Here is a 21,059-nt window from a genome sequence, read left to right as displayed (position 1 = left end):
TGGCTAATGGGAACCAAGTTCACAAAACTGAAGATGAAATGTTTATGCCTGGATTATAGTTGAACACGGCCTTTTCTGAGGTATTACTCAGACACTGAATGCAATGGCATTAACTTACAGTGGCTTGTAGAGACAGAAGTGTAGTAGAAATCAGGTAAGAAGTTTTGAACCAAGAAAAGAGATTACAACAAATGCAAACTTTACTCAATTGTAAAGGCTTTTTTCATTTTCATTTCAAAAGAAAATCTAAAACCAACTGGTACATATATTCATACAAATGCAAAATGGTCTGTTAATGTAGAACCACTCAGATGAACCATATATACTCTGACATTCTAGAATTTCTATGTACATGTGTATTGATGTTATAGGTATTACTAAAAGATTTGTTTTTAAAATCTCCTATTTCCTGGATGCAACCCTATTTTAGAATTGACTAAAATTAACATACCTTTTTAGTAAGGCCAAGATCCCCTTTCTTGGGCATAAATCCAGGGTCTAAATCATTGGATTCAAGAAGTTTCTTAGTTGGTTTTCTCTGACGCTTACTTTCGTAATTTCCTGAAATGCATGTATCTTTTCATTAGATGATTCAGAAACTGGGCACAAGCTGATTTTTTAAAAAACTTATGTATCATGCAAAAATTAGTCATCTATTTTTTTGTTTTTTTTTCTCATGATATTCTGGGAAGAGACGGGGTAAAAATTTATTTATTCTAAAATACTAGTTAATGTAAAACAAAATAAGAAAATAGTTCTGAATATAGACACAAACTAATGTGAGGTTGTTCTAATGTCAATGTGTGTGTATATACTATATATATATGTTTTTTAAATCACAAATGAACTAAGGGAGAAATCAAAAGGGCATAACTGCATTTAGAGCAATCAACTGGTGGAAAAAAAAAAAAAGGAGAAGTGAATTCAACAGAGCCAGAATTCAGGGCATAAATGGACCAAGAGTAGAACTTTTGTTCTGTTCCTAAATAAGTAGAGACACTTACTTACTTTATAGGACTGCTCTTAAGAATTATATAAAACGGCCAAATAACAGTTTGGCACATAATGGGGATTATTCTTTTTGATTCTGTCTTATTTGATTCTGCACAACTGGATACCTTTCTAAAGAATAACATCACAAGCAATTCTTGGGAATTTAAGAAAGTTACATGCAGAATTTTCCTTGGCTGACTACAATACTCAAAAGTCAGTATTTTAAAAAGTATAAAATTAAAAACAACTTCCCAAGTAACACAAAGATTGGTAAAAATCAGTATCTAAAGTATAATTTTTTTGTGTTTACTCAACTAGTATGCAGTGCTCTTCCCCAAAATCCTAGTCTGAGTGCCGATTCACACTGTGGTTGGTCAACAATTATGAAGAGCAGTAACAGTGTAAGGAGCCTAGTTTTTGTTTTTTTTTTTTAAATATGTCTTCCTGACAGTACACCGCCAATTCATGATCAGTAACTGTATCCATTAGCCAGTACTGTAAGAATTTCCCAGGATCAAAATGGATAGTTTGTTGTACACAGATACATTACTGGCTTTCCATCAAAACATACTAAAATCTCCTGCATCCTCTAAGTATACCCACTTACATACTGAGACCCATCCCCATCTTACCTGGTGGTTTAACTAGCAATTCCTCAGACTCAAGGGCAGGCCGTGGAGAGACTTCCGGAGCCACAGGCACAGATAAGGTCAGCTGTGGCAACTCAGCATGTCCACCTCCAAGTTCTGACTGAGCCAAGGGCCCTTCCAAAAATGGAGCCTCCCTTTCAAGAACTGGAGGCTCTTCTTTGGTTGAAATCAAAGAATTCTCATCCACCTGTTTGTTCTGAGCACTAGATCGACATCGGGCTAAAAGGCTTTCCTCTTCACAGCGGGAACTTACCTAAGAACAAAAGATAAACGGGCAATCCATAGGCCAAAATTGTTGTGATTCAAGTGTTAAAAAGAATAATGCACTTATAAAGGAATGAAATTCTGACACATGCTACAAATGGAAGAACCCTGAAGACATAACACTAACTGAAATGAGCAGACATAAAATGACAAATATTGTATGATTTCACTTGTATGAGGTGAATTCTGTTAACAGGAAAATTGTCACAGAGACAAAAAAACTAGAGTAGTGGTTGCTAGGGATTAAAGGAAGGGGGAAGTGGAAACATTTTAAGAGATACTGAGTTTCAGTTTGAAAACATGAAAAAGTATGTTTTCATACTTAATGTCACAGAATTTTACACTTAAAAAATGGTCAGGGACTTCCCTGGTGGCACAGTTGGGTAAGAATCTGCCAGTGCAGGAGACACGGGTTCAATGCCAGGTCTAGGAAGATTCCACATGACACAGAGCAACTAAGCCCGCCGACAACACTACTGAGCCCGTGTTTCAGAGGCTGCACACTCCAACTACTAAAGCTGGCGCGCCTAGAGCTGATGCTGCACAAGACAAGCTACCACAATGAGAAGCCTACGCACCACAACTAAGTGTACCCCCTACTTGCCACAACTAGAGAAAGCCCACGTGTAGCAAAGAAGAGCCAGGATAGCCAAGAACAAAAATAGATAAAAACTGGAAGGAAAAAAGGTTAAAATGATGAATTTTATGTTATATACATATATTTCACTATAATTTTAAAGGGTAAAAACATCATTGACAGGTAAGACAAAAACGACAAAATGATCTCAGGAACGACAGAATGATCTCAATTCATTTCCAAAGCAAATTATTCAACATCACAGAGACTGAGAAACACTAAAGCTATAAAAATTCATTAAGGCCATAGTGATGATCTAAAAGAAAAGAAAAAAAATATTCACTTTCAGTCAAAGTGTTAGTTTCTCTGCCGTGTCTGACTCTGAGACCCTATGGACGGTAGCCCGCCAGGCTTCTGTCCATGTAATTCTCCTGGCAAAGATACTGGAGTGGGTTGGCCATTTCCTTCTCCAAAAGATTCCCTAATGTGTCATCAATAAAAGCAGCTAATAATAAACTTCCAATGTTAAATTGATACATTAATGGGAAAGAAATATACCCATTTCTATACTATAAAATGAGACTGCCAGATAATATAAGCAGAAGAAATAATAAAATCTGAAAGTCTTCATTTTGTAACTTCAAATGAAATTATTGATATAGACAAGGAATTATAATTGCTTAAAAAAAAACCAGGGAAATAGCTGATGGGAAACAGGATATTCTGTTGGAGTCAAATTTATACGTGTACTGTTGTTTGATCAAAAGAGGTGAAGCATAACTCAAACCAGAGAGATCAGTTAATCACCATTTTGAGCTAGTGGAGGTTAAATACTTTTCAATGTCATGCAACAGCTATGATGTAACCTAGCCAAAATGTTTAACTTGAATCTATCAAAATGTTAGTTAAAACTACCACTTAACAGGGAACCTAGAAGCAAATTGAGAAGGCAGATACTTTTAATATGTCACTCTCATCACTTACACAGAGTCAAGAAAACGGGGGACTGGCCTAGATTTAAAGTGATTCAAGAAATACAACAACAAGATATAAAGTGTAGTCCTGGACTGGATCTTGTTTCAGATAAATTAAATGTAAAGCTTAGGAAATAACTGGGGAAATCTGAACAAGGATTTATTAGATTTTCAGAGGTACAAGTAGTAACAGAGTCAAAATATCTCTGCTGCTGCTACTGCTGCTATGTCACTTCAGTCGTGTCCAACTCTGTGAGACCCCATAGACGGCAGACCACCAGGCTCCCCCGTCCTTGGGATTCTCCAGGCAAGAACACTGGAGTGGGTTGCCATTTCCTTCTCCAATGCATGAAAGTGAAAAGAGAAACTGAAGTCACTCAGTCGTGTCTGACTCTTCGCAACCCCATGGACGGCAGCCTACCAGGCTCCTCCATCCATGGGATTTTCCAGGCAAGAGTACTGGAGTGGGGTGCCATTGCCTTCTCTGCAAAATATCTCTAATTTACTTTAAAATACTTTGAGTTTCAAGCAATTCAAGTGAAAAATAAAGCAAATAGGTACTGTAACATTTGTTGACAGAATCAGGATCAAGCTATTATTTTTATATTATTTATATTATTTTTTACTAAATATTTTATCATAGTAATACTCCTAAATCATTAAAATAGTTTCAAAAGCAAAAGGGGCAAGTATACACACACACACTATACACACATAGTATGTAGAATCATTTATACCTTTTCTGTATAACTAGTATATGCTAAACACTATGCCAGAAACTGGAAATAAAAAACTAAAAAACAAGATTCCAGTTAAGGAAACTATTGTCCCGTGAAGATAAAACATGATAATGAAGGCAAAATTGCAGTAACCTAAAAGGACTGATAAAACATTGTTGAAATGTTGGAATATACCTTGTGCACCTGTTCCTGTGTCTTCTTTTGTTTTTTCTTAGGAGCAAATATCTGATCATATTCTTCTGTATATTCTAGAAGCCACTTGCTTGGCTTCCTAAGGCGTTTCTTCTCTGATCGCACAGCTAAAAGAGGAGGCACAAGTTCAGTATTAAACAAAAAGTTAGAGAGAAATCCAATGTTTTCATGTAACCATCTCTGCATTCCCAAAGGAACAGAAATAGGAAACTCACAAAAAACACTATGGTTTAAGCTCCAAGAGGGTAAAAATGATTTGCTATGGTTTACCTTATGCAAAAATTGGGAGGAAGGAAGACCTTTGTTGCTCTATCCACAAACAGCCCACCTAAGCTTAAGGAAATTAAACTGAAACTAGTCCTATAGCTGCTTCCCTGGTGGCTCAGATGGTAAAGAATCCACCTGCAACGTGGGAGACCTGGGTTTGATCCCTGGGTCAGGAAGATCCCCTGGAGGAGGGCATGCCCGCCCACACCGGCATTCTTGTCTGGAGAATCCCAGGTACAGAGTAGCCTGCTAGGCTACAGTCCATGGGGTCGCACAGTTGGACACGACTGAGCGAGTAAGGGCACTAGAGCACACAGCATCTTACAGTGACAGAGCTAATAATACAATATAGATTCTAAATCAGGCAAAATCATAAAGACCACCACGTAGCATCTCTCTTAAGGGGGTTCCCAGGTAGTTCAATGGAGAAGGCAATGGCACCCCACTCCTCTCTTGCCTGGAAAATCCCATGGACGGAGGAGCCTGGTAGGCTGCAGTCCATGGGGTCGCGAAGAGTCGGACACGACTGAGCGACTTCAATTTCACTTTTCACTTTCATGCATTGGAGATGGAAATGGCAACCCACTCCAGTGTTCTTGCCTGGAGAATCCCAGGGACGGGAGAGCCTGGTGGTCTGCCATCTATGGGGTCGCACAGAGTCGAACACGACTGAAGTGACTTAGCAGCAGCAGGTAGTTCAATGGTAAAGAATCCACCTGCCAATGCAGGAGACACGGGTTTGATCCGTGGGTCGGGAAGATCCCCTAGAGAAGGAAATGGCAACCCACTCCGGTGTTCTTGCCTGGGAAATCCCATGGACAGAGGAGCCTGGTGGGCTACAGTCTATAGAGTTGCAGAAGAATCACACAACTTAGTGACTAAACAACTTCTCGCTGGATTATGCAGAATATTAGATGAATATCCAGATAGAATATTTACCCTATCAGTACGACAACATGAATTTCAAAAGCATTTCACACGTATTTTCTATCACAGTTGTGATGAGTTTCACTTTAGAAACATCAAAAAAATAGTTATCTGTAAACCATTAAATGTATGCCAATATAGCATTTAAAAATATATGGCATGTATCCCGACAGAAAAGATAAGATATAGAATTCTGGGTACCTGCTTTAAAAATATACCTCTTGCCATGTTTTATAACCAAAATATCAAAGTACTATACCATTTCTCTTTGAATTAACAGTGAAACAAGTATCTATTATAATTTCCCTATAAACCTTTATCCTAGTCTTAATATACTTCACATGTTGTAATCACTTTACTTTTCGTACTGCAGAGGATGAGACAGACAGCATCACTGACTCAATGGATATGAATTTGCACAAATTTTGGGAGATTGTTAAGGACAGCAAAGCCTGGCATGCTGCAGTCCATGGGGTGGCAAAGGGTCAGACGAGAAGTAACGACTGAAAAACAACAAGAATCATTTTACTATACTATAAACTCTTTGGGAGCAGAGGCTAATGCCTACAGAATGCTGGATACAATCTACTCAAGAGGCCAGGAATACTTCATAATATGGTGACTTCAGAGAACGTTATTCCTGCCTCATTTTAATGTGGCAATATGGGTGTTCTCTTAAAAAAAGGAAAACAAAAGGAAAGGTCACAGGCTCAACAAGCACTGGGGCAAACTAGGGTACAGCACCCAGTGCAGTCAGCATGGGGGCCCCAAGACACTGGGCACAACAAAAAGAGGGCAAGCGGTGGAAAGCAGGGAACAGGTAAGCGGAGCCATCCATATCTGAGGCCCGGGTGCCCAGATGCACAGAATATAGGGTTCTCAAGACATAGAAAGTTATAAAATAGGAGTGTTTTAGGCATGGGACACCCTGAATGTGGGATTTTTCTGGCAGGTGGAGAGAAAGATGAGGTGCCCAAGATGCACAGGACATGGGGCACGCTTGTTGTGGGAGTCCCCGAGTGCAAGGCAGGATGTTCAAAGTGAGGAACACACTGGGAATAGGAAATATGACATCAGGGACATGGGTGATCCTGGGCACATTGCCAAAATGAGTAAGATATTGCTACATGCCACAATATTAGTAATCCACAGAAACATTATATTAAATGAAAAAAACAAAGACAAAAAGATCATGCATTGTATAATTCCATTAATATAAAATGTCCAGAAAGGGCAAATCTATAGAGATAAGAGAGTAGACTAGTGGTTGCCTGGGACTAGGAATAGGAACAGGGGCTAACTATGATGATCTTACAGAAATGCTATAAATATTCAAAAACTGATTTATAGGGATATTTGTGCAACTCAGTAAATTTACTAAAAAACATTTGCTTTCACACTTAAAAAGTGTGTGACTTTTGTAGAATGTAAACTTTACCCTGAGTAAGTTTAGATCTTTTCTTCAAAACACTGGTATTTCCCAAGAAACTAGAATACTAACAGCAACATCAATCCACCAATACAGATTATTAAACCCTGTCATACCTCTACTCTAGTTCTGGGATCTCAGAGGAAAAAGAATTTAAAGGGAGGGTGGAGGCAAAAATATAAACAACTCTTCATAATAATGGCAAATTACTCAGCCCACATCTCCTGTTGAAAGTAAATACAAATACTGCATAAATATGTTTAAAAACCTACCTTAAACGAAGTAAAAACTGACAAAACTGTAAAGAACTACAAACCAAAATCCAATGGAAAGTAATAACCCACGGAAATAAGGAGAGCACTGAAACTGATTTTGTCCTGAGGACTTCTTGGCAACCCTGTTGGGAGGCAGGAGTTCAAAGGAGACTAAACTTGGGTCCCGAAAGACTCTATCCTCAGAGTTATAGCGACACGGAAGTAAACCGTATGTCAACCTCCAGGAGACCACAAGGAAAGGTGCTTTGGCACTAAGCAGAAGGGGAGCAGGAGAGAGGACAAGTCCTTCAGAAATTGTGACTGATCCTCCCGTCAGTTTACAGTCTGATGGACAGGAAAATTCAAGCCCCCGTAAGAAAGTTAATAGGTCATATTAAACAAAATAAACAGGAATAATCATCTCAATAAACATACAAAAAAAATCTGAAAAACTAAACAAACTGGGTATAGAGGGAATTTTCTCAGTCTGAAAGGCTGTGTATCAAAATCCCAGTAAATAAATATCATAGTTAAATGGTGAAATCCCAGAAGCTTTCCTCCCTAACATCAGGAGTAACACAAGGGTGTCTGTTCACTCTACTTGTCCTCAACAATGCACTGAAGGATTAAGCTAGGGCAATTAGATAAGAAAAAGAAACAAAATCTACCCAGATTAGAAAGGATGAAGCAAAACCATCTCTTTTGGCTGAAGACATTGCAACCCCATGGACTATAGCCTGCCAGACTCCTTTGTCCATGAAATTCTCCAGGCAAGAATACTGGAGTGGGTTGCCATTTCCTTCTCCAGGGGAACTTCCTGACCCGGGGATCGAACCCGTGTCTCCTGCATTGCAGGCAGATGCTTTACCATGCGAGTTACTAGGGAAGCCCAGGAAATACTAAGGAATTCATAATAAAACGATTAGAGCTTAAAAAAAAAAGTTCAGCAAGGTTGCAACACATAAGATCAATATATAAAAGTCAACTGTGGGAACTCAAACCGGGGCTCTGTAACAACCTAGAGGGGTAGGATGGGGAGGAAAGTGGGAGGGAGCTTCAAAAAGGGAGGGCACGTATGTATACCTATGTCTGATTCATGCTGGTGTTTGGCAGAAACCAACACAATTCTGTAAAGCAATTATCCTTCAATTAAAAAATTAAGTAAAAAAATTTTTTTTAAAGTCAACTGTATTTCTTACATACTAGCAATGGGAAATCCAAGAATGAAACTAAGAAAATAATATTATTTATAATAGCACCAAAAAAGGATAAAAATACTAAGGGACAAAACGAACAGAAGAAATGCAAGAGTTGTACACTGAAAACTACAAAACATTGTTGAAAGAAAACAAAGATGACCTAAATTAATGAAATGCCATCTCTTGTTCATAGGTTGGAAAACCTAACATTGTTACAATGCCAACACTGCTCAAATTGACCTATGATTCAGCACAACCTCTATCAAAATCCCAGCTGGCTTTTCGGCAGAAATGATAAGAAGCACCTAAAATAAATACAGAAATGCAAAAATCCAGAAGAGTCAAAATGGTCTTGAAAAGGGATAACGTTGGAAGACTTGTACTTTCTGATTTCAGAGCTACACTAATTAATTACTACAAAGATTAAGAATTTGTGGTACTGGCATATAGACAGACATATATAGTAATAAAAAAGAATTGAGAGTCCAGAAATAAACTATCACATTTATGGTCAAAAGATTTTCAAAGAGGGTGCCAGGACCATTCAATGGGGAAAGAATACCCTTCTTCACAAATGGTGCTGAGACAACTAGATTAACAATGGTTACTTGAGCTATGAAACCAAAAGCACAAAGAACCAAAGAAAAAATGGGCAAATCAGACTTTGTCAAAATTAAGAATGTCTGTGCTTCAAAATATATGATTAAGAATAAAAATGGTGACCCACAAAATATGAGAAAATATGTGCAAATCATATCTAATAGTGGACTTATATAGAGACCATGTAAAGAATTCTTACAATTAAATAATAAAGACAAACAGCCCAAAAAACATTTTAAGTGATCAAAAAACATATAAAAAAAGATGTTCAATATGGTCAGTCATCAGGGAAATGCAAATCAAAATCATAGTAATGAAATACCACTTGACACCAGCCAGGACAGCTTTGTCAAATAGGTGTATATGTAAAGGTAGACACCTTTGCAAAACATTCTGGCAGTTCCTCAAAACTTGTACAGCAGGAAGGCAGAATCAGTTAAGAAGTTACAGTACCCCAGGGCAAGCAAACCCATGAAAAACAGCACTGAAATGGATTAGAAGAGCCAATTCACTTTACCTGAGACTGCCACTCTGAAAGCAAGCACAATTGAGCTCCCCCTTAAAGCTGAATGTTGGAGGTGTCCAACATTGCAGTTTTTTCGTTTCTGTCTAATCTGACTGGGAACCCAAGAGAAGTCACACAGTTTGGACTCTTGGAGGCACTACAAATAAGGGAGAGAGGGAACATGTTGTGGAACCAGAGGGGCTATAGTGACATAGACAGGGGCCAGATTGGTAAGACTGGGAGAAAGTACTAAACTCCTGGCTTCTCTCTACAAACGGAGGTAAAAGAGGGAGTATTTGGAAATCTGGATTTTTAGAAAATTGACCAAGGGACTAGTACCTGTTTGGCCTGCTTGTGGAAGCTAACAGAGAGCTGGCTTCTTCAGATACCTGGGAGCTGCTGAGAATTAAAGACAGTGAGAAAGCTTGTTGCAATAGCAACAACTAACTTGCAGTACTGCAGAAAAACACAAGAGGAAGCAAGAGATTGCAAACTCCTGGAAAAGAAATAGACAAACCTCTCTGATTAGGAAACTACACACACAAGCCCACAGAAGCCCATTCTACAAAAAAGATTCCAGAGGTCCCCAGAATCTCTAGCCAATATGATTGGTACGCCTTCCCCTATATGAAGCCAGTCTGTAAAGACACAAAAAAGTGGCTGTTTAATCAAATTCAAATGCATGAAACTAGGGCCAGGGGGGCAGGGGTAGGAGGGAGTATGAAATATATGAAGAAACAAGGAAACACATCCCAAAGAATCAAAATAAATCTTCAGAAACTAACCATAAACTAACAGAGATCTATGAATTATCAAAGAATTCAAAACAATTGTATTAAGGAAACTCAGTGATCTACAAGAGAACACCGATGTCTAAAAGAAATCATGACAGTCAACAAAAAACAGTAACAGTCAAAAAAAATACTAGAATTCTTTAAGACTAAACTACTATTTTATAGAAAAACCTGTAAGTACTTTTTAAAATCCAGATGCATATCAAAATTATCTTGGGATTTCTTGAAGAATACAAATGCCCAGATAGTACTTTTTTCTCCAAAGCTCTATAAGTGTTTCTAATGAGTGGTCATGTTTAAAAACAAGTACACTCTATGATGATTTTTAAATTATCTAGTTTATTTTACTTCTTCTATTTCAAAATCAGTGCTACTATTTTATTCAGCATGTTTTCTAATTTCTCCATCCTTTTTAAAAAATTTTTCTTTCTTAAGTCTTTATAAGCATAATAGAAAAGCTTTTGTGTGGGTGTATGCATATATATATATATTATGTATAACATATTTTGGAAAAAATGAGTTATTGTCTAGCAAAAAATTTTATGACATTCATTCCATTTGTTTGACTTAATCTGAATGCGAGATTTCTAATTTATATTCACTCAAAACTTTGATATAATTCCATGCATTTTGGCATCAAGTATTACAGCTAAAAGTTTAGAAAGCTTATCATCTTAGTGATTTTAAAACACCTTTTGAATGAGGCTTGAAATTTCTAATCCAATTCTGAGAACCTAAAGAAATACTATGTTCTGTAAAAAACAAACAAAACTAAGAAATTAACATGTGATACAACATTATTAACTAAACTACAGACTTTGTTCAAAATTTCACACATTTTTATCCTAGTATCCATTATTTGTTTTCTTTTCATACCTTATTCAAAACTCCACTTTGTATTCAACTACACTGAGCAACTGAAGCTGCATGCAACAAATTCTGGAAAAATCTCTTTGCATTTTTATTTTCTATTTTCTTGCTATGGCTTCTTAAGATACACCCACTGTTTAAAAGTGGACAATTAATTTCCAAACACAAGGGATTTTAAAAGTATCTTTGATATAAATTTCTCATTCTGATACTAATTGCTCATTTAAATGCTTACTTCTCTGCAACTGCCCTTTGTGCTTTTTCAGTCTTCTAACTTTACTGAAGCTTTCAATGGCTAGGTCAAAGATCTTTCTTGGTAAAGGTCACATTACACTTGAAAATATACAGGTTATTTTCCAAAAAATCATTTAAATGCTTTCTTCTGTGCAATCACCCTTTGTATTTTTTCAGTATTTATTGAAACTTTCAATGGCTAGGTCAAAGATCTTTCTTGGTAAATGTCACATTACACTTGAAAATTTACGGGTTATCTTCAAGTATCTTTTGCTACTGATCTCTAACATAATTCCACAGTGATAAGATAACACTCTGATTTCAGTACCTTTCAGCTCAGTTCAGTCTCTTTGGACCCTTTGCCACCCCATGGACTGCAGCACGTGAGGCTTTCCTGTCTATCATCAACTCCCGGGGCTTAAGCAAACTCATGTTTGAGTAAACAAATGTCCATCAAGTCAGTGATGTCATCCAGCCATCTCATCCTCTGTCGTCCCCTTCTACTCCAGCATTCAATCTATCCCAGAATCAGGGTCTTTTCCAATGAGTCAGTCAGTTCTTAGCAGGTGGCCAAAGTATTGGAGTTTCAGCTTCAGCATCAGTCCTTTCAATGAACACCCAGAACTGATCTTCTTTAGGATTGACTGGTTGGATCTCCTTGCAGTCCAAGGGATTCTCAAGAGTCTTCTCCAACACCACAGTTCAAAAGCATCAGTTCCTTAGTGCTCAGCTTTCTTTATAGTCCAACTCTCACATCCATACATGACTACTGGAAAAACCAGAGCTTTGACTAGAGGGACCTTTGTTGGCAAAGCGATGTCTCTGGTTTTTAATATGCTGTCTAGGTTGGTCATAACTTTTCTTCCAAAGAGCAAGCTTCTTTTAATTTTATGGCTGCAGTTACCATCTGCAATGATTTTGGAGTCCAAAAAAATAAAGTCTCTCATTATTTCCATTGTTTCCCCCATTTATTTGCCATGAAGTGATGGGATCGGATGCCATGATCTTAGTTTTCTGAATGCTGAGTTTTAAGCCAGCTTTTTCACTTTCCTCTTTCACTTTCATCAAGAGGCTCTTTAGTTCCTCTTCGCTTTCTGCCATAAAGGTGGTATCATCTGCATATCTGAGGTTATTAATATTTCTCCTGGCAATCTTGATTCCAGCTTGTGCTTCATCCAGCCTGTCATTTTGCATGATTTACTCTGCCTAGAAGTTAAATAAGCAGGGTGACAATATACAGCTTTGATGTGCTCCTTTTCCGATTTGGAACCAGTCTGTTTTCCCATATCCAGTTCTAACTGTTGCTTCCTGACCTGCAAACAGATTTCTCAGGAGGCAGGTGAGGTGGTCTGGTATTCCCATCTCTTGAAGAATTTTCCACAGTTTATTGTGATCCACACAGTCAAAGGCTTTGCGTAGTCAAAAAAGCATAAGTAGATGTTTTTCTGAAACTCTCTTCTCTTTTTGATGATCTAACGGATGTTGGCAATTTGATCTCTGGTTTCTCTGCCTTTTCTAAATCCAACCTGAACATGTGGAAGTTCACGGTTCACATACTGTTGAAGCCTGGCTTGGAGAATTTCAAGCATTACTTTGCTAGCATGTGAGATGAGTGCAGATCCAGGATAAAACCCACATCTCTTGCCTCTCCCGCTTTGGCAGGAATATTCTTAACCTGTGAGTCACCTGGGAAGCACCACGATCATCTCAATTGGTGCAGAAAAAGACCAAATTCAACACTTTCTCCTAATAGAAGACACTCAACAAACTAGGAACATAAAGAAACAATCTAAAATAAAGGTTATTTATGAAAATCTCGCAGCTAACATGAGCATCTATGGTGAAAAACTGAAAGGTCAGGAAAAGGGCTAGGATGCCCATTCTTGCCAATTTAACATGACACTGGAAGTCCGAGCCAGAGCAATTTGACAAGAATTATAAACAATTATAAATAACAGACATTCAAATTAGAAAGGAGAAAGTAAAATTATCTCAGTTCATAGATACCATGACCTTATGTAAAGAAAACCCTAAAGATTCCACAAAAAAGAAAAGCCGTAAGAATAATAATGAATTCAGTAAAGCTGAAAGAGAAAAATCAACATTTAAAACTCAGTTGTGTTTCTGGGCTTCCCTGGTGGCTCAGTGGTAAAGAATCTGCCTGCCAATGCAGGAGACATGGGTTCGATCTGTGATCCAGAAAGATTCTACATGCAAAGGAGCAGCTAAGCCCGTGTGCCACAACTACTGAGTCCAGGAGCCACAACTACTGAAGCCTGCTCACCGCAGAGCCTGCGCTCAGCAGCAAGAGAAGCCAGCGCAGTGAGAGCCCTGGACACTGCAACTAGGGAGTACAGCCCCCGCTTGCCACAACTAGAGAGAAGCCCTCACGGCAACGAAGCCCCAGCACAGACGAAATAAACACTGTTTTAAAAACATCAGACTGCGGGTTGATGTTTAGTAGAAACCAACACAATACCGTAAAGCGATTATCCTGCAATTAAAAATAAATGAATTATATTAATTAATTTTACTTTGTGTTTCTATACAATAACAACAAATAATTCAAAAAGGAAATTAAGAAAACAATCTCACAATACAGTAAAAAAGAATAAAACACTCACAAATAAACTTAAGCAAGGATGTGAGGGAGTTGAGTACTAAACACAAATAAATGAAAAGACAGTCTGCGTTTATGGATTCAAAGATTTAACATTAATAAAACATCCATACTACATAAGTGATCTTTAGACTCAGTACTTTGTCAAAATCCTAATGTCATTTTTTGCAGAAATACAAAAAAGCCATCCTATACTAAAAATACTCTTGACAAAGACTGATCATACATTGTTTTCAAAACATACTACACAACTACAGTAGTCAAAACAAACTTTGTTATTACCATAAAGACAAACATATAGATCAACAGAACAGAGAGTACAGAAATAAACCCTTTAACATATAAATTATCTCTGACAAAGGATTTCCAACAGTTTGGACACCTGATGCAAAGCCAACTCACTGGAAAAGACCCTGATCCTGGGAAACATTGAAGGCAAAAGCAAAAGGGGTCGACAAAGAACAAGATGATTAGGTAGCATCACGAACTCAATAGACATGAATCTGAGCAAATTCCAGGAGCTGGTAGAGGACAGAAGAGCCTGGCATGCCAGGGTCCATGAGGTTGCAAAGAGTTGGACACAACTTAGTGACTGAACATACATGGGGAAAAGTACAGCATGCTTAATAAATGGTGCTGTACAATAAGGCACATATAGGTAAGACTGTAGTATACACTTTCAACTTGTTCAGAAGGTACATTCATGTGTTTTTTACCATAATAAATATAAAGTGCTGATATAAACGCAAAGCAAAACACCCCAAAATACCACATATTATATGATTCCATTTATATGAAATGTATAGAACAAGCAAATCTATAGACCGGGCCGAAATGAAGAGAGATTGATAAAGGTTGCAAGATTTCTTTCGAGGCTTATGCAAATGTTCCAAAATTAATCATGTTTATGGATGCACAAGTCTGAGTATACTAAAAACCACTGAAGTACAAACTTTCAAAAGGTGAACTTTATGATATGTGAATTATATTTCAATAAAGCTGTTAGAAAACAGAATCTACTATGGTAAACATTATGGAGAAATCTTTTAAGAAAAGTCAGTTTTACCTCAATGCATAATACTTATATTTTGAAAAACTTATGCTGCTTTCCTTCTGCAGCTAAGGTAGGATACCCTGGTATTTCAGATTTTTTAAAATTTATTCTCAAACTTCATTCCAGAAGGGATGCAAGACATCTAAGTTCTTCAAATAAGTACCACAAAACAGTCACATTTTTTCAAAAACATATCCCCTTTGTCCATATAACAGGAGAGCCTTCCTTAGGCTGTAAGAGCTTAACATTCAATAAAATGTATTAGCTTTCTGTAAACTAACAACTAGATTTTAATCTTACGCTCAGAACCTCTCAAATACAGAGCCCCCAAAAGTTCACAGATTTTAAAAGGTATGAAATGGGGAGCAGAAACAAAATGTTCTTGATACTTATTAAAAGCAAAAGAAAAAAGAGCTTCTTGGTAAAATGTAACTTCTGAAAGTATGTGGAAACCTGGTCATCAAAATTCAGACCCTTCTACATAAAGCCCTTTTTTCACTTCAAGTAATTAACCCTTCCCTCCCAATTTATACTTAGGTCTTCCGTGAAAACAGACTAAATTTGGTAGGGTATCATTATCATCACTTCATCTAGTCCCTTTCTTTCACAGTTAGGAACCCTTACCTGGTTCGGGGAGCTCAGGTTGAGGAGTCAAACTGGGAATTCCTGGCTCCTTTTCCATCTCCTCATTGCTGGCTTTCGATTTATCACAAACATTCAACCGTGGCCCAGCTGAATCTAAGTGGTCGGCACGATTTGGATCTGTCAGTGCAGGCTCTAGTTTGTTTGTCAAAGCAGGAGGTCTCTGCTCTGGGAACTCGTCTTCCTTCTTTACAGGGTCAGCAGGAAGCAAGACCCCAAAGGCACCCTCAGAGTTTTCTTTCTCCTTAAGTCTGTTAGTGCGTTTACGAGGTTTAGTGCGCCTTTGGTTTAAACGCTGCCATCGCTTTTTAGGCACTGCTTCGTTTACACTATTAGGTTCATCATTCTCACTGTTCATTTCAGAGTCCAGCTCTGGGACTTTTCTGATTTCAAAAGAGGGGCCTTTTTCAGAAATTTTTTCAGGGTCAGACTGGTTGACTTTATTATCAAAACTAACACTGGAAAAATGGGCACCATCTTTACTTGTTAAATGGCCCATTAATTGAAGGGGTGGTTCCTTACCAGGGTCTTCTGCCTCACCTCTGGAGGAGCTATTCTCTGAACCCCTACTCTCTCTGTCTCCCTGTAGTGCAGCCTCAAGAGTCACAGCTGGAAGCTCGTTCAGTTTTCTTCTGCGTTCTGTTTTTAAGGCTTTACGGTTCACTGTGTTCTTTCCCAACTGGGCTGAAAAACCATCTCGAAATTTGGATGGCTTTGATCGACCACAGTTGCGCCTAGTAACGCAGTTTGAACGATTTTTGCCAGCAGCAGGGAGGTCTCTTTTATCAGACCCCAAGCCAGGCAGGGAAGTAGACAGCTCCCCAGACAGTGCAGAGTTGCCCCCACCAGGGCCAGGGTGGACTGGATCCTGAGTGCCATCTCCAATTTTTTCTGAACTGTGATTGGAGCCTCCTGAAACCAAGACCTTAGGAGCTGACACAGGACTACTGGTAGAACAGTCCCCAAGACCAGGACTCCGATAAGAGACCAAGTTCTGAGCTGTCATTATTCGTTGCTCCTTGGTCTTACTATCATGCATATCTTTCAACATCATTAGTAATGTACTGAATTTGTAGTCTGGTTCAATAGGTATATGGTTCTGACCAGAGGCAGAAGAAAAAAGTAATGGTTTCGATGGCTTTGACGTTCCAGAGTCACTGACATCTTCACCTAAGGATCTGTAAGAGAGTTCCTTCAACTCTGACAGAACGTGTTTCACCACTGCTGTTTCTATGTCACTCGAATCCCTGGTTTTCTCATGCATGTTGCTCAGTAGTTTCAGTCCATCCACTTTCCCGCTTTTAGAAATGCTGGCCAAAGGAGAGCCTTTGTTATCAGAAGAGCAGCATTTCAAACTGCAGTCCTCATTTGCAACTGGAGGTTCTGCTACAACCGGGTGTTCTTTATGTTTGCACTTGATACTTCGAATTTTGGGCTGTTTGCTTTTTGAATGTAACAGAGCTTGATTTTTAGCCCCACCTTTTATTATTGAGTTCTCACTGGAAATGCTTGATGATGTGCTGAATTTTGGAGAAAATCCATCATTTCTAAAATCTGGTTGGGGTTTTCGGACAAGACTTGACACTTTAAGATCAGAGAGATTAATCTGAGACGTCTCAGTTCCAGGCTCTGCTGTCTTGGTACAATTCATTAGGTGGTCCGTATGTGAGTTAGTAATCAGAGACTTCTGCTTTGCTTTTACCTTAGTGTTTGCGGCAGGATACCTAGAATACTTTACCTTTTCATTTTTTTGCACAGGTAACAGGTTCTCTGATCTATCAAAAGCATCTGTAATTTCAAGGACACTGTTATCAGACTCTGAACTATGATCTACAGGATCCAGATCACTGCTTCCATCATCAGAAGTGGTACAAATACTAATGGAATCACTTCGTTTTTCCTCATCACCTGCTCCAATATAGCAGAGCTGTACTTTCGAACTACACACCAGACCTCGCTGGAATTTCTTCTTCTCCCCAGAACGTTTAGAGATCAAGGCACCCTCAGACAAGCCCAGTAAAGAGTCACAATTTGAAGTCTCAAATTCTTTCTTTGCAGTGTTTTTTGCACAAGAAGAAAACAGGAAACTTCCTGGGGCAGTGCCGGGCCCTGTGAGGCTGTTCGCTATCCGGGAAAGTTCATTCGAGGCCTGCTTATCAGACACATCCCCAGAAATAAAGTTTAAGCCAAGGTTTTCTGGAATCTTTCCCCTCCGTTCTTCCTTATGTGTTTCAAATTGCATATGGCCCTTTTTCACACTAGTCCTTTTTGGATTATCAGAGCTCTTTCTGGCTCGAGACTTAGCACAGGGTTTTTCCTTTTCATCTGCAGAATGTTCAGAGTCAAAAGCCAGAGATTTCAAGCAGCCATTAAGCAACAGGTCATGTTCTGACTCAGGATCATTTGTACAGTCCTCAAATGGCATATCCTCCTCGCTGTCCAACTTGATTGAACTGGTGACACACTTTCGGTTCTTCGACCCTTTGGGAATATCATACTGCTCAGCAAGACCAACACTGGCTTCCCATTTACTCAAAATCTTCTGAGGAACCTTAAATGTAAAGAAAAAAAGATTATTACTCATCTAAGAAACAGAAGAGGAAACAGGGAGATGATCACTGAGCACCTCTCAAATTAGAAGCATTTCAAGCCTTATTATATTTCTTTGAGGCTCTTTTATGGGACTGTCAGGCGGTTACCTCCCACAGCCCAGTCAGACCTTAGCTAACGGGGATTCTGCAACACTTCTTCTATCATTAAGATCTATCACTGGAGGAAGACTGATCCTGGAAACCCTCCACTATCCTTGCCAGTAAAAGCACAAAAAGTGGACCATAAATTAGACTACGACATTACATTATTAATCAACATTATATTACTATGTCAAGGAATAACCAGATGACTCCTACTTACTCTGCCAATCATAAAGATTTCCTTCCCGAATTATGAAGGTCAAGCATTTGCTCAGTTGCACAAAAGAGAAAACAAAAGGCTAAAGAAGATGAATGTGGAAAAACTAGGACTGGAAAGGAGTTAAGTCAGATCTTCCCTAAAAGACCTGAAATTTGAAACTCAGGTTATCACCAGGCCCTTGACTAATCAAGAATTTTCTATACGTTTTACATACAAGCTGGATTATAATCAAACAGTGTCCTGGGCTTAATCATGTAGTGCAGAGACACCAATACACCCTAGAAAGTTTAACAAGTTACATATGCTCTTTTCTTGAATCCTCATAGCATAAGGTGGAGAAGGAAATGGCAACCCACTCCAGTTTTCTTGCCTGGAGAATCCCAGGGACAGAGGAGCCTGGTGGGCTGCCGTCTATGGGGTCACACAGAGTTGGACACGACTGAAGCGACTTAGCAGCAGCAGCATAGCATAAGGACATCAAGGCTCTGTGAAATACATCTAATTTTTGAGACTCTTATTTCCCTCCTTGGCTTCATACAAGAGATGTTAGCCAAGGTTCTATCATTTAGTGTCCACAAATACTTTAATACTTGTGAAAGAGATGTTCTGCTGACCAGGTAACAATTCAGGCCACTACACAGGTAGCCTCTTCTTATAAAGCAATATACAGATCATCTGATTTACTCTAGACACAAGCACAAAGCCATTAATTGTCTGACTATGGTTACAGTAAATCAGGTTTTTCAGAACCTGAAAGCCCAAGCAAACTCTTTTGAAAGGGGGCTTGTTTAATACACATACTTAAAGGCTTGACACAAAAACTTTGATATCTCCCTACCACCAACTACCCAAAGTATTAGAAAGGATGCAGTTAGCCTCCTGTATCCTAATAGCAGCACATGTTAGTTGTTTCAAAGCATGAATACTGTGACACACAAAGTACTTATTGCTAATCCTCACAAGAGTTCAACAAGGTACATATTATTATCTTAGTTTTAGAGACGAAGAAACTCCAGTTGGAAATAGCAGAGACTGCATACTGACTCAAAATTATCCAAATTATAATTTTTATAGAATAGTCTAAAAGTAGGAAACACAAATCTAAAAGAAATTATTTCCCCTTTTAGAATGGACTATAAAGGTGTTATCAAAAGAATTAGCTAAAACGCAACATCAAGCAAATGAAACAAAAACATCATGTTCTTTATTAAAACGTAATGAGGTTTGAAACTATAATCTTAAGCATTGATAATCACACATGAAAACCAAAATGACAAACAAAACAAGAATGTTCAAAGCGTTATATTTGTCATTTTTAAGAGAAATAATTAGAGAGGGAGAAGACCATTTCATTTTGATGGTCATTTTCTGCTTAAATTAGATAGACCCAAATGTGACTGGTTGTGCCATTTTGTACTATCACATGTAAGTGACATGACAAAAGTATCACTTTCTCAAAACATTGAGTAGAAATATTTGCAAGGTTAGCCCTACCTTATCCTGCAAAAAAAAAAAAAAAAAGCTTTCTGACAATTTCCTTACCAACTTGTATTTCAAAAATTGTAATATTTCTTCCTTTGGCTGATCCCACAAACCAGGGGTCCCCAACCCCCAGACTGATACTGGTCCATGACGTGTTAGGACCTGGGCCACACAGCAGAAAGTGAGCGACAGGTGAGTCAGTCCCCATGGCTAACATAAACCACCTGAGCTCTGCCTCCCATCGATCAGCGGTGGCATTAGATTCTCATAGGAGTGAAAACCCTGCTGTGAACTGCGTGCTCCTTATAAGAGTCATCCCCAAACCATACCCTCCACCTTGGTTTGTGGAAAAATTATGTTCCATAAGACTGGTCCCAGAAAGGCTGGGGATTCCTCCCTCCCTAACCCTAAGAAGATAATCTGAGACGCTTTAAAAAAAGAAAGAGAAATACCTTATGCCTATATCCCTTCTCTTTCTGCTTCCCTCTTCTCCTAAGAACAGGTAGCTCTTCAAACTGATGTCTGCCTTCGAACATAACAATTGCTTTTCCAGCCACCCAGGCTCTTTCAGAAGGATCTCCAAAAGCCTCCACGTAGTACTGACGATAGGGCCTGCGGTTAGAAACTAGATAAAAACAAAAACCACAATGTCATTACTTAAAAAAGAAAAAAGACTACTCATCATCAAGAGAACAGCAACACCACAGCTGCAAAGAACCTTCTTGTCACTTAAAAGTAACATAAAAAACAACAAGCTAAAAAACCTACAGAAAAAGAAACTTTAAGGTAGGTTAGATAGAAAGTAAAATTTCAATTTATGTGACAAGAAAATGGTTAAGATGTTAATGCAACAATATAGTGTTTTGCTCTGGTGATATG

At 38.5% G+C, this 21,059-nt stretch overlaps 1 protein-coding gene across 8 annotated transcripts in view; it reads right to left on the bottom strand.

Annotated features, from left to right (window-relative positions):
* Positions 1-21,059, bottom strand: part of NSD1 (nuclear receptor binding SET domain protein 1) — a 148,133-nt gene that overhangs the window by 56,099 nt on the left and 70,975 nt on the right. For all 8 annotated transcript variants that reach the window (XM_069591771.1, XM_069591766.1, XM_069591769.1 and 5 more), the window contains 5 exons: positions 20,633-20,805; positions 15,768-18,336; positions 4,373-4,497; positions 1,626-1,896; positions 452-561 (listed from right to left, as the gene is read on the bottom strand). In XM_069591771.1, the coding sequence (XP_069447872.1) occupies positions 452-561; positions 1,626-1,896; positions 4,373-4,497; positions 15,768-18,336; positions 20,633-20,805 (3,248 nt within the window). The remainder of the gene's footprint in view (positions 1-451; positions 562-1,625; positions 1,897-4,372; positions 4,498-15,767; positions 18,337-20,632; positions 20,806-21,059) is intronic.

This window comes from Ovis canadensis, chromosome 5 (genome assembly GCF_042477335.2).
Source record: "Ovis canadensis isolate MfBH-ARS-UI-01 breed Bighorn chromosome 5, ARS-UI_OviCan_v2, whole genome shotgun sequence".
In the NCBI taxonomy this organism is placed as follows: Eukaryota; Metazoa; Chordata; class Mammalia; order Artiodactyla; family Bovidae; genus Ovis; species Ovis canadensis.
This window is presented reverse-complemented; position numbering and strand designations above follow the sequence as displayed.